This window comes from Xiphophorus couchianus, chromosome 7 (genome assembly GCF_001444195.1).
Source record: "Xiphophorus couchianus chromosome 7, X_couchianus-1.0, whole genome shotgun sequence".
NCBI lineage: Eukaryota > Metazoa > Chordata > Actinopteri > Cyprinodontiformes > Poeciliidae > Xiphophorus > Xiphophorus couchianus.
In genome coordinates this window covers 23710211-23724967 of record NC_040234.1, presented here as the reverse complement: position 1 = coordinate 23724967, position 14757 = coordinate 23710211, and the positions used below count along the sequence as shown (strand labels likewise).

Below are 14757 nucleotides of genomic sequence, written 5' to 3'. Positions count from 1 at the left end.
TTTGTATATCAACCATAAAATTAGCATTGAAAAGAAAGAAGAATAGAACTTACCTTGAGATTTGGAAACAAAAGTTCATAAACTGAAAAAATACAAAAAAATCTACCAAAATACTTTTCTGCCTTTATATGTGCTGAACCAGCCATTCTTAACCATAGGACCGAGGCCTACATTTTGACTGCCATGGTGCCCCCTAGAGGTCTACAAGATGTTGTTACCGATGGGCTGTGGTCAGCGGAGCCGGATTCATTTTGGAGGTGGGGGGGCCATGGGGTGTTTGGTCACCTCTGTTACGCACTTTGAATGTCAGGCACACGCACTTGTTCAATTGATATGATGGCACCTGTCAATCAATTCAGTGTGTTTGTCACAATTTGTCCCGAAGTAAACAGTAACCATCTCTTACGTGGAGAACAATATTTTTGGGTCTACCATGCGCTGCGGTCTGGCTCGATTTGATGATTGTTTGCTATTAAATGTGCTGCAAATACAGAAATCTCATTTCATTTTTAGGCAGAATTTGTTCAGACCTGGACCAGATCAGAGTCCAAGCCCTTTTTCAGATGCCAGACCTTTTCACGATCCCAACCCGACCCGAAGTCGCCCCATGTGCGTAAACCTTTGGGTGACTGCTATTCAATCTGCAGCCTTAGATTTGGTCCAGATCTCAATGCTGTAGGTTTATCTGTACCTCTGTCTGCATATAAACACAGAGAGATGTCAGTCACGGATTGTCAGAGTCATGTGCAGCCTGTGTAAATGTCTGGGGGACCAGCAGACGGGCAGGGCAGTCCCGTAAAATGGGGGGGGAGGGCAAGGTCCCCCTGATCCCCACCCCGAGTGAATCAGGATTCTCCATTACAGGTACAACAAACACCAAACCCTGAAACACTCAGAGCTACTGGAGGCTCTCTGACAGTGAGCCTTTCCTCCACTGCACTCAGACTGGATCTGATCGTATCTGAGAGGCTCAAGCTTTTCATTAGGAGGCGAATAAAAAATGAGAGTAGTAGTTTGTCAAAAGATAAACTGTTGTGACTATTGTTTATCTGTCACAGATATGGAGGGTAGCTTCTGGTTCATGATGTTGAAGCAGTTTTCAAATTAATTTACAAATTATAAGGCTATTTTTTTCATTAGCACTTTAAATTGTTGTTTTATTTTATTTTTTTACAATACATATAATTTAAAAATTATTTTTTTTTATGTATTTATTTTCGAGCACATAATTTCATTTAGCCAATTTTTACATTGTCCCCCAGGCTTTAGAGTCTTCAATTATCTTGATGGGATGACAAATATTAGGGCCACTATAGATACAAAAAAAAGAGTATATTTTTACCAAAAACCTTAGAAATCTTCTAGAAAAAAGAAGAACATTTTATGAACTCAAAGTCAAAAATGTACTTGAAAAAACACAGAAATTCTGAGGTTAATCCCAAAATATTTCTAGAAAAATCATGGCAGAAATATACACTTCCTTTTTTTCTATTGACATAATAATCTATAATACACTGTGGTATAATGGTTAAAGGCCTAACAGAGCCTTTAATTATACTCTTGTTGCAGTTTGATCTGTTCCATGAATTGCTGGTCTGTTTAGAAAGTTGTTTTATGTGCAAGTTTGTATCCAAATGATAAATAAATGTCCTTGTGATTATCACATTATGATGTAATTATATTTTTCGTTGTTGATGGTAAACAATACATGGACTTGATTTCTATATAGAACAAAAATCAGGTCAGTTTGGTAAACCAATAGATGGTGAATATATTAATGGGCCCCAGGTCAAAAAGGTTAAGAACCTCTGTGCTACATGATCTGCATCCATAGTTGACTCTTTTTCATAGAATTGTGTTTTTAAAAACACAAAGAAACAAAAAAAAAAACAGATCTAATGTCTAAATGCTCATAAAGATGAAAAGATCCTGAACACACAGGCTGTTGATGCTGATCCAGTGGTCAGCATTCTTACTTAAATCCAGATCTATATTAGTGTTAAGTGTTTGGACAGATTTTAACACCATTATGATTCATGATGTTAAATCTTGGGAAAGAACATAAAACCAATATGGATGTTGCCTTAAAATGGATATTAGGTTCTTATTTGAAGCAACCCTGATCAAATGTAAAAGATTTATATCTCCTATCTTATTTTACAATTCTTCTTATAAGTACACCCTGCTTACATCAAACATTTAGGTTTGTACTAAGGAATAAATGATACAACATTCACTAAATGTCTTTGAATATTTCATAGACTTTAAATGTGAAACAAAGCCTGCTTTGCTCCCCAGTTATTTTATGCTGCGCTAACCCAAACTGGTATTGATCTTCTCATTTAGCTCTCGGAGAGAAAGCAAATACCTCGCATCGTATTATTTGATTCAGGCAATGTCTGCCTTTAGCTTGGGACTAAACAATGATGAATGCATACTGCAGGGAGGAAAACGTTTTCATTCCACTGCCAGAGGATGAGCTAAACCGTTCTAATCAAGGCAAATTACGCGTTAGTCTCCAGACGGCGACACTCGACAGGCCTGATCAAAACAACATAATGGGGGACAACAAACGTTTTTAGTGAGCAACAGAAGATCTGAAAAGAAACTCAGGTCATTTTTGTTCTGTGGTAATTTTCTTAATGTTTAAAGGAGGTCTGGAAAGTCGACATTCATTTCTGAACTTTTGCCACTTTTAATCTGACATTAAATCTTAACACTAAGGGGGGAAAAAAAACATCTGATAGAAAAAAAGCATAAACTGCAATAACACAGTTGTATAATTGTGCAGTTGAATTAAACTGCAGCATTTGCTTGTAGGAGTGTATCAGCCCTCCACAGGTTGGCTTTGACAATATTTGGTCCTTCTATTCAGAAAATGTTCTGTTAGATTGTGACGACGGTTCTAGTCTGCAGCTCTCTTTACATTTAAAAACACTTCTTATTCTTTGGTCTCACTCCCAGGGCAAATGTCTTACTACACTTGAAAAAACACGAAATTAACTTATAAGTAATTTTTTTGCAAGATATAGAATCCTGTTGTCAGTCAATAATTCCCTAATATTGATTAAAATACTGGCAGATTTTTTTCACTAACAAGACATTTTCCCAGGTGTTAAGTGAAATAATCTGCCAGTGTTGCTAATTCTTTGCCACTGTGCTTTTTATTAGAGGTTGGCGAATTAATCCAAAATAATACTGACACTAGTGTGGTAAGATTGATACTTTAGTTTCAGATTCTATGTTCAAATGTTATTTTATTTTTGAATTGTACTGTAGTGTGTCAACACTACTTCAAAAAATATTTCTTTATGTGCTCTCAAATTACTTTTTATACTTTATTTAGGAAAACAATGCACAGAAATTTGCTTCATTTTTCCATAATCTTTGTTTATCATGTTAAAATGTTAGCATTTTGTAGACACCTATAAACCTTGTGCAAATTCTACACTAGAGTTTAACATAATAATTCAAAAACAAAAATCACAATAAGACAAGATCAAAAATTTGAGAACATATCAAACTTAAATAGTTAAGTATCGATATCTGTATCGGTATTAGTGATACTGGATCTGTTTTTACTTGATATCAGAACAATGCCAAGATATACAACATGGTGCATCTCTGCAGTTTATATAGTGTTTTGTAATTTGTTATTCACTTGAAAGGCTAAAGGGAAACTATGCGTTTTAATGAATACTGTATGAATACTTTTCAGGGCCAATAACTAAAAATATCACACAAAAATATCAGAAAAAAAGCTCTTTTTTATGATGTACACCATTTTGCCCACAGCCTTCAAAACCAAATTTATGTTTGACCATACAGGAAAAAGATATACAGCACATAGATAAATATAAATGTTTCTTGACCTTTTGATTTCCTAAGTCTGAATAGAATCGAGTTGGTTCAGGTTGGTTTTTCCCAGAGGGATTGAGTCGTTTCTGTTTAACTGTGATGAAAACAGAGAATTTTACCTCCAGAATGAGGGGGAGGTCCGCACAGCAGAACCACTCCTTGACCTTCCCGTACTGAGACAGAACTTCTTCTGTGAGTCTTGAAGTTCTCCAAGTCTGAAAAATAACAATGACAAAAAATAACAGCAGTTAAGAAAAATAGACCATCAAGAAAGAGCTCAATAACTCTGGTTTGCAAACACTTTGAAGCATCGTTTTAACCTTTATTGAAAGTCACAATACACAACATCTTGCAAGTGCACAGTATTGTCACACCCCTCCAACACACTGATATGCTTTGATCTCAGAGCCAACACACACTCAGAGTCTTTTGTTCTATTTCTCCAGCTGGAAGTGAGAAACTGATTCTCTAACAGCTGCAGCAAAAAACTGACGATATCCAAATATTGAGAAGCTATTTGTTGTTCTGCTGGTGATCGAGGCGTTTTAAAAGTGAGCCTTCAGTGGAGGCAAATTAAAAATTCTGGGGGTTGCAGAGAGCCACTGGTGTTGCCGTAGGTCATATTGTCCTCTTATCCAATATTCCAGACTTACTGCAGGGATTCCAAAAGGATCAGAAGTGAGACAAATTGGGAGCCAACAGAGAAATCTGCAGAGACACGGGAATAACGGAAGGTCTTATGGAAAACAAATCAGGTGGTGTTGCTGCGACTGGTCAGCTCAAATCCTACTTAGAAAATCTGCTTAAAAATATCGAAAACAGTGTCGAAGAATATTGATTTTTAATTAAGGCAAAATTATTATGGACACCACTGTGTATGGAACAAAAATCTTCCAATGAAAAATCTCAGGTAGACACAAAGTTTTCTTTTTTTTTCCTCTAAAGACAGTAATATATTGTTGAGAAGGTAAAATTCTTGTATTTTGGAGAGAAGCTGATTTTTATTTACCTCTGCATGTATCCATGTAGGTCTGAGAACAGCAGAGCACAAACTGCTCTAACGCCTCCTCACTGGCATCCACTGAAAAACACCTGATAAGGTCAGAGCTGGTCGGCTAATGATTCCTGATAAGTGGATGGTGACCCAACTTGTTAGTTTTCACAAAACTATTTTATTTATAATTTTGTTAAAAAACTGTTATGTTAATATTGATTGAAGATTGATTATAATTATTAACAGTTTTTGATAGCTAATTAATCACTGTTGCCCAACCAAAGTCACTGACTAGAAGCATTTTCTACTGTTCTCCTCCTAAACTCCAGCTACATGAATTTAAGTGAAACTGAAGGCGTCTCAATGTGCTCTAAATATTAATCATGTTGTGTCTGCTCTTCATATTAAATCTTATTCAATTTATTTTTTCCCCATCTTTCTGCTTTTTTCTCAGGCAGACGGGTTTGAGGCTCACCATGTTCATCAGTCAGAGAGGCGTAATTAATTAATCCTTCAGCTGTCCAATCCGATGGCAGAGGAAGAGTTTGTGATGAGGTGATGTCGTTTTAAAAACAGCCTGGTGCGGAACCTGCACTTTTGCCGCGTTTTGCGTTTCCACTTCATTTACAGCAGAGGTAGTTCTGCACCATTTGCAGGATTTTATTTGCCTCAGATGGCCAGTGCTTTAACAATATAAGCACAAACTGAACAGGCTCATTAAAACGGAGGGACAGACTGGCACTTATTGTTTGCCTACAGGCACTTTAGATGAGCCCCGATGCCGGAACATCCTCCCTATAGTTCCTACCCGATGTGAGCAGTATGTAATGCCTCGCCTCTGTAATTATTCAGATGGAAATATGGACAGCACGCAACAGAGAAAACACAATTTGAACCTGTCAGGTAGCTCAGAGTGAAAAGAAGCATTTGAGCAAGGAGGGAGGGTGTAAAATGTGGGGAGGACCAACGCTGCGGCCCGTTCCCGGCCTCAGCGACTGTATGAATAATAAATCTGGGCCCAGCATGAGCAAAACACACGGAGAAAAAAAACACAACATGGAAATCAATAGTGACACACACCCACTAATATGAGCCAAACAGCAATCTGCCGCCTCTCTGCTAAGCAGAGATGGCTGCTGAGGCAAGTCACACATGAGAGATTTTAATAGCTCCGCTGGTAATCAGGTTACCTTTCATTCATCACGCCCACCAGCACTGAACATTACAGAGCTGTTCCCGCCATGGTCCTGATACCCAAAGTGCTGTTAAACTGAGCTAATTTTCTTTTGACAATTGATGGCAGCAGCAGGTCAGAAACACTTTGGGTGGACGCGCGTTGAGCTCAGCAAACGTGACCAGCAGAGTCCTATCAGCAATAGAAGCCCAAACAGGGTTTCTTCAATCAGAACCGTTTTTAACAATGTCAAGACATTTTACAAAAACCTGAACTTTGTAATAATTTGTCCTTTGTTAGGACAAATTTTAATGCAAAAAAACTTACCTTGTTTTTGTTTTTCTATCTAAATCTAAATACTTAGCCTCCTTTAAGATCATAGACCTAACTAAAATCCAGTTCACTATCGTTACGTTCACACAGCAGGTCCTGATGCTCAATTCCAATTTATTTTTCTTGCGTGGTTGTTAATACTGCTAGTACTAGTTAAACCTGACTGTAGCAAGGTGTCTGTGTGAACGGTCTATGACACCAAAGTGGCCCGCATGCACACGATTCCAATGTTAACGTCACAGCGGCTCTCTGTTTCCAGAAGTATTAATGAACGCCACTGTTTAAGGTCCATTTTATAGTTTATTCAGCAGCAAGAGCCGACAGGATCATCACAAGATCATAACAAGACAAAATAAGCCAAGAAAGAGGAAGCACAACTCATACTGGTATTTTCTGGAACATTGACTGTAACTTCTATAAAGATGTCTGTTTGGATGTGAAGTCAGAGCTCAGTGTGGTGGGATTGTGGAGTGATGCGCTCCAGTGACAGATTTCTTTAATAATTTCAGAATCATAATTTTCAGCCATTGCTTACATCCTGATTTTCATGCATCTGGCTTCATTTAATGCAGAATTACGACAAATATCTCACGTCAACGACATAAAAGTCAGAAAAAATGACTGCAGACGCCTTGAAAACCATATATAAAAAAATCTGATTTAGTTTCACATATGGAAGTGGCAAAGATCAGATTATTGGTGGATGAAAAGATCAGAATTGGGCCATTCAGTCTGCGGTGAAAAAGTTCATGTGTGTTGCATTTGTTGGCTGTGTGAACCTGGTCTGTTGGTCTTCAGAAGTCAACTATTCAGATGATTTTTGCATTTTGTGCTGTACAAAAAGCAACGTCCTGAAATATCTGTCAAGTTCTAAACATCCAGCTTTGGTCTGGATCTTGGAAGGACCGGTCTTAATATTCCCATTTATTTATTTTTTTACCCCTCCTCCAGGGGGTCTTTTTGTGTCTCTAGTGTCCCTTATACGACAGTAGGCTGACAGGAAACAGGGAAGGAGAGAGGGGAAGACATGCGACAAATATTGTCGGGTCCGGGAGTCGAACCCGCGATGGCCGTGTCGAGGACTCAAGGCCTCCAAATACTGGTCCCACTAACCACCACGCCACCACGGCACGCCCAATATTCCCATTTTTAATGTCATGTTTTTAATAACTATAAGTAGAATAATGGTCATAATTAACACAAATAAAGTCTTTTGTCCATGTGAGGGTAATTAATCTATAAAATGTGTTTTAATTTGTTCCTGAAAAAATAAGTACTTTACATTACTATTCAAATTTCTTAGCATTTGTTTACAGTGTACATTTACAAGCTTCTAAAATAAAAAAAAGTCAAATGAAAAAATAGCAGTTATTTGTAAATATAAAAAAATGCAAAGGGTGTGAATATGTTTGGAAAGCACAGAGGAAATGTTTCAGCGATACATGCAGGTTATTTTTAGCTCTTGCCTGTAAGCCTAATGCATTTTACTGCAGCACATCAACCGGGATCCAAATGTTATTTTTAACTAAGAAGCCTGAAGACAGCCTGTTAATTAATCTGCAAAGACAGGTGACACAGTGCCTCAGATTTATCCATACATATTCTACCAAATTGGGTTCATTAACCTTAATTAACCTGGCTCTGCAATATGCTGTGTATTGTTGAGTTCTGTGTGGTGAGCAGCGCTGTGGGCATGGCGGCTCTCCTTTGTAACCTCACACGTCGCCAAAAAGAACTGCCAGCAGTCCGCTTTCAAATGAGATTACTGATTAGTTCAGCACCAAGTGATCTAAATGTAAAATTATTGGGCTCGCTGATTTATGAAGAGTACGGCGAGGTCAGATAATATGTCATGTTGGCCGCAGGCAAATTTCATTATCTGGCAAGTCTCAAATTATTTCTTTAAGCATAAGTCTGCTCTTAAGCTTCATTCGCTGCTGAGCTAATAGTTATTTAAATCCTATTGGAGGGTGATTTTTTTTTTTTAATGTTTCTGAAGTATTGCCAGATTGATGCCTTCAGGGTCCAATGGGTGTGTCTGACTCTAGGAGGTAACATATTGTTGTCACTTTATTCAGTTTGACCTAAAGCTATGTGAGCCTGTAGTTAAATAAAAAACTGATTTATTGTAAGAATAAATCAGTTAATTTAATCGATTAAAATGAGCACGAAAATGATCGTCTAAGACAGGGGTGTCAAACTCCAGTCCTCGAGGGCCGCAGTCCTGCAACTTTTAGATGAGCCTCTGCTGCATCACACCTGAATAGAATAATTAGATCATCAAGGCTCTGGAGAACTGATCTACACAAGGAGGAGGTCATTAAGCCATTTCATTCCAGTGTTTTGTACCTGTGGCACATTTAAAAACTGCAGGACAGCGGCCCTTGAGGACTGGAGTTTGAGACCTGTGGTCTAAGAGATGATCCCCTTTAATATCACTGAAACGTCATTTTGAAGAACGCTGCAAACATTTGACTCAGTATGAAGTACTTGGTCTGAACTACCTGCCACTTTTGCCTGTTTTCCCTGTCTAAGCTGAAAGACTATTCATTTCTTTCATTCCGTTACAGAGACTTCATAATCCATTTTATTTATTGTTGTCTCATTTGTTTTGTTTTATTTTGTACATATATATAATGTTTTCCAGTTACTGTGTTATTAAATGTTCTTTAGAAATGAATGATTTTTGCTTTTTCATTATCAATAATAATGGTATTATTATGCCATTGTTATACTGTATTAGTTGAAAATGGTCTCAAAATGATTATATTATTGTTTATCACAATCATTACTGGTACAATTTAATGCACAGCAAAATTTGTTATCATGACAGGCCTAAAACTATGTGCAGTTCAGGTCAGAATTTTTGCATCACCATATTTTATGTATTTTTCTTGCACTTCCTAACCAATGCATCTTTTATACAGCATCCAGCTTTTATGCACAGTTAATTCAACAGTAAAAACCCACTGGTTTAGAGCTGCCTTTAATTCCTAAAAAATTAGAACATTGATCAAAATATCTGATGTATATTGTTTGATGATCTTGACAAAAATATAATGTTTATTGCTTGTTTTGTAATTTTGCTATTGGATTATGTTGCTCTGGTGTAGAGAAGCTGCTGTTAGAGACGATGGGAGGATGAAGCCCTGAACATTTATGGACAATTTAAATGAATTCTGAAATAGCAGAGTGATCAGCCAGAAACAAAATTGTCCCAGAAGTTGATGATGGCTACAAAAACATTGCAGTTTTTCTGCAACTTGATAAGGAACATGTGGCGATGGACTCAGACCTGAACCCTCAAAGTCACATAAAGACAGTTACAAACTCAGGCTTTTATCACCTAAAGAAAATTTCTAGAATTAAAGGACTAACGCCGTTACAAAATCTAGAGAAACTTATGCATGTGTTTATCTTTAGTCACATTGATTACTGCGACAGTGTCTCCCTAAAATAAATCAATCAGACAGCTGCCACTGATTAAAAAACACAAAGCGGCATTCAGCTTCTATGCACCACAAATCTGGAACAAACTTCCAGAAAACTGAAAAACAGCTGAAACACTGAGTTCCTTTAAATGAAAGCTTGTTTTGTCATTAAAGATGTATTTATGGATAGTCACTCCACCCCCACCACCAAAAAAAAGAACAGCTGAAATATAAAAGACTCAAATTAGGGGCAGTGGGTGGTGCAGAGGTAGAGCTGCTGCCCCAGAGTCCGAGGCTATTAGACGCCCAGGGTTTGTTTCCAGAATCTCTCTCTCTACTCATCTACTGCCGATAAAGACCTCTGGTGCCAGAAAACACACATTTTTTATTTTAAAAAGCGTAAAGTTATTTTGAAAATCATGCTGAGTGGAAGCAAACTTCAGACTGGACTCGTGTTAAGGGGTCCAGAGAGCAACCTTCTGGTACAACACTCTGTTTTCATGCTGCTGCTGGACGGAGGAGGGGATGGTACCTGGTTGGCTCTGTGTTCACCAGCTGCAGTGGGAAGTGAGTCACAGCATCAGCAGAAGCAGGAAGGCATGCTGGTGTTAATGTGACAGGAGGGAGGTGTTGCTAACAGTCTTCATTAAAACCTCTTTAGCTAAAAATAAATGTAGCGTTAACAGGAAAAAGACAGAAAGTTTGTGAGACAGTTTTTTTTTTATTTAGTTTTTTTATGCGATGTTGTCTGTACCCTGAAACCAGACAACGATGGAGGTCTGAAACCTCTCTTGCTGTGTTATTGTTCCAGCCTGCAGCAGCTTTACTCAACTTAACGGCTTCTGACCCTGGTCACGCGCCTCGCCGCTGCACCGCATCGCTGCTCCCCCATCTGGGGTGCCTGGCCCCTAGTTTGCCAATCGCTGGCCTCAGCAGCTCTTCGCTTTGCTACTTAGAAATTTTGCAGCCACAGCTTTAACTAAAACAGAGCTGGTTAAGGATGGGTGTGCTTTGTTCTGCCACTGAAAAGCCAAATAATCTACTAATTCAATACAAAATGCACAAATCATTCACTGTGTCTATTCATTACACATTTTATTTATTTATGCTTTCATTTTGATGGCATTGACTTTTGCAATCTCAAAGAATTATAATATTGCACAAGACCAATAAATTATGGCTTTATATTGAAAGTCTACATGTAGGGAAGACTGCTGAGTCGACAGTGGTCCAACAAGCGTTCTCCACAAGGTAAGCCACTAAAACGCATCGTTAAAGAAACTGGCTTTGGCAACATGCTGCATCCAACCGTGAACAAAATAGGAATAATATTAAAACATGAAAAACAAGTCTTTCATATCCAGTTCAAGAAGGAGAAAGAAGAAGTCAGTGCTTATTAAATCCTACTGCCAATATTCTGGTCTCGTCTTTACAGGCTTCACCAGACTGTATACAGTTATATGGTCACAATCATCAGATCACCTTAAAACAAAATCTTAAGTGTAAGTCTGTTTTATTTTTGTATCCATTTCTTTTTTTTATTAGTTTTTTTTAGTTAATAAAAGAACAATAATAAAAAAAACAGGATTAAAAAGTAAAAAGAGCCATGCTGATTTAGTTGTTTTTCTCTCACATTCTCTATTTTATTACTTTGCCTCTTTAAGACAAAGAGTTGTTGAAGAGGAAACCTGTGAGGCTGGAAGTGACTCTGAAGAGCCACTGAAACTCTTATGATAATAGCAGTAATTCCACTTTAAGTTGTATGATAAACCATCAATTACTGAGATCAATTACATTTTCCTGTAATTACTTTGTAGCTGTTAAAAGTCTCCTGGCAGAGTTGGTCCAGTAAGAACTAAAACTCAAAACGCAGGATGGACTTCTAAAGAAAAGCCGTAAAAAAGCAACCTGGTGCCTGGATCACCGCTCCCCCTCACTCCACATGTTAATCCACTCATCTGATTAATGCTCCTCTCTGGAGGAGAACGTCTCATCCCCTCGGCAGAATGACTGAACATCCAGGACGGAGTCGCGGTCCGCACGGCGGATGACAAACTCTCTGTTGGCAAGTCGTTCTTAACACGGCGAGCTGCCGTCGCTCTTAATTATATTTACCGGAATGTGAAAAGCGGGCAGCCAAACAGCGTCGGCCTGGTCCACCGTGCCGAAATCCAGCGGCTTGTTTTCATTTCCTCTGGTTAGTTTTGTTTGAGGAGTGTTTGCCGTTATCTCTTAGCTGTCGCTCAAAGGTGATTAATGTTGATGCGAGGCTAATTGACTTCGCTCCTCTCAGAGGGCTTTATCTCTTCCTGGCATTTCTGATCAGAGATCTTTGATGAAAGCTTGTCACGAATTCATCCTCTCTGCTGTTTTATTTTCTAATTATCTTCGTCCCTTTTCTGCTGGTGGTGGTACAGTAAAGCAGCGAGGCAAGAGTTTCACTGCAAAAACACAACATTTGACCAAGTCATTTTGGTCGAGTTTCTAGTATGAACATCCTACTACACCAAGTTAAACAACACTAACTCATAAGTAACTTTTCAGCAAAATACAGTAGGCCTGTGGCAATAAGCAACAAATCAAATAATCGCATGATCATTTAAAAAAAAGAGCAATAATTCCAATTAGCAAAATTTATGGTTTTTATCGTCTCTTCTGACAAAACCTGAATGACAAAAGTCTTTTTGTCTCAACTAGCCTTTTTCTGAAGGACATTTTTGCTTTCAGGCACTCCATAATCCATTTCACTTGTTGTTGTTTTGTTTATTCATTTTGGATATTTAAAACGTCGTCCAGTTCCAGTGTTAAATGTTCATTAGAATTTAAAGCTTATTGATCTTTGAGAATGTGTTATTGAATTATTATGGCATTACCATTAAATTACTTGAACATTTTCTCAAAACAATATTATTTATCACAATAACCTCTGTGACAATTTATCCTCCAGCAAAATTTGTTATGGTGACGAACCTACATATGAGCTTGTTTAAAGTCAATGATTTCTTAATATTGATGAAACTATTTTGATGAAAATACTTTTTCCCAGTAGTGAAACAATCTGCCAGTGGAAGAAATACTTTTTCATCATTATTAAGGAATTGCAGACTTAAAACAAGCTCCTAAATCTTACTAAAAAGTTAGTTATAAGTTTGTTTAGTCAAGTGTAATAAGACATTTGCACCAGAAACCAGGCCAAAACTACTTGACAAAATGTTTTGTTTTTGCAGTGGTAGTAATGAAAAATGGCTTGAATTAAAGGACAGTACTATTTTTAGGAGGGGATTTTTAGATTCTCAAAAATTGCTTTCTTCCTTTTTTTGGGTGGGGGGTGTACTAACCCCACCACTTACTTTCATCTAAAGAAACGATAGAAGGCTAGATAAAAGCAGCCAAGCCTTACCAAAAAACGAGCTAACAGAACAAAGTCAACAAAAGCAAGAGAGATCTAAGGTTCTGAATTGAATCACCCACCGTCTCCCCCAAAAAAGTCCTTTTTTGGTTGTATTTTTGGCTGAGATCAAAGCCATGAAGTGGGGATGTGTAGTTCACTAGAGCCGCTCATTGTACCCCCCACCCCCACCCTCCACCGCGTTGAAAGCATGCCGCAATTGTTGGCCGTGTCCGATGACTCCCACCATCATCGCCTCATCTTCCACCTCTAACCATCCACTCGCCCCAGCTGCCCCCCAAAAAAGAGCAAAAGAAGCATTGTTGTTGGAAGTGGGCTCGGTGGGAGCAGCAGAGCGTCATTTGCAACGCGGCTGATGCCTTTCAGTCCGTCCACGGTGGACGGCGTGGGCTCGACCGGAGGAACGCCTTTCAAAGTTCATGCGGATGTGTAAGTGTTGAAAAGAAAGCATAAGAGCAAAGATGCAAGTCAACACAAGTCCTTTCAGTCAAAGGCACCCAGAATGGCCCTGACTGTTTCTACACAGCCCTGCGACAGACTGGCGACCTGTCCGGGGTGTACCCCGCCTCTCGCCCGGAATGTAGCTGGAGATGGGCACCAGCAACCCTCCCGACCCCATTAGGGACAAGGGTGAACAGAAAATGGATGGATGGATGGATGTTTCTACACAAAAAGCTTCCCTGTGATTCTCCGAAGGAAAGCAGCTAACGATGAATAATTGCCCCGGAATAAGTAAAAGTGATGTCCCATCCAGGTCCATTAGCATCAATTATTGCAAACCTGGGCTGGCATTACAAACAATGATCCAGATTAGGCTGATCATTGCATCCCTGACATATGAGCTTTCCAAATGCCAGGGCCACTAATCATACTCCAACGGGCCTGACCAACCATGACCGTCAGATTCATCACAGCCTGCCGCTCGGTAAGGACCGCTTCCACGTCTTTGAGCGGCGCCGGCGGAATAATACATGACATGCGCAGGTGTGTGTGGGTGGAGGTGCTGGAACTTACACATCGGGATGGTTATTTTAGGGCTTTTGCTTACGATGCTACACAGATCTGCTGCCAAAAATAAATGAGGTGGACAACGAAGTGTGAACTACTAAAGTCCAACAGGTTTAACGCTGAATCAGCATATCTGTGAGTGGATTTCCAGAGGAAACAACTTTAGGAATTCCTTCTCCTTAAGCTGGGCCTTCCCAAAAAAAAATCACCTGATTTTCCATTGACCTGTAGAGTCCAGAGTTGCATTTTGGGTAATATACACACCAAGTTTTGACAAACTACAAACTGCATTAGTTTTCTTGGATTTTTTTCACTTTCTACCAAATCCCATAATTCTAATGGGAGTGTAGTAGTGAGTGTGAGTGCAGAGGTTATTTGTCTTTGGGCTTTTTTGCCTTTTAGTCACTATTAAAAGTTTCATATGACCAAAAAATGTAATTTCTTACAAATAACGATCAAAATACCACTTCAGACCTACAGAATCAAAGCAGACATAACTTTGCCAGACAGAGTTCAGTTTGACAGGAAACATCGTGGCTCTTAAAGTTAC

General features: G+C 38.8%; 1 protein-coding gene across 2 annotated transcripts in view; it reads right to left on the bottom strand.

Annotated features, from left to right (window-relative positions):
- cntn4 (contactin 4) overlaps positions 1-14757 on the bottom strand; it is a 227757-nt gene that overhangs the window by 106321 nt on the left and 106679 nt on the right. For both annotated transcript variants that reach the window (XM_028023527.1, XM_028023528.1), the window contains exon 5: positions 3978-4073. In XM_028023527.1, coding sequence (XP_027879328.1) covers positions 3978-4073 — 96 coding nt within the window. The remainder of the gene's footprint in view (positions 1-3977; positions 4074-14757) is intronic.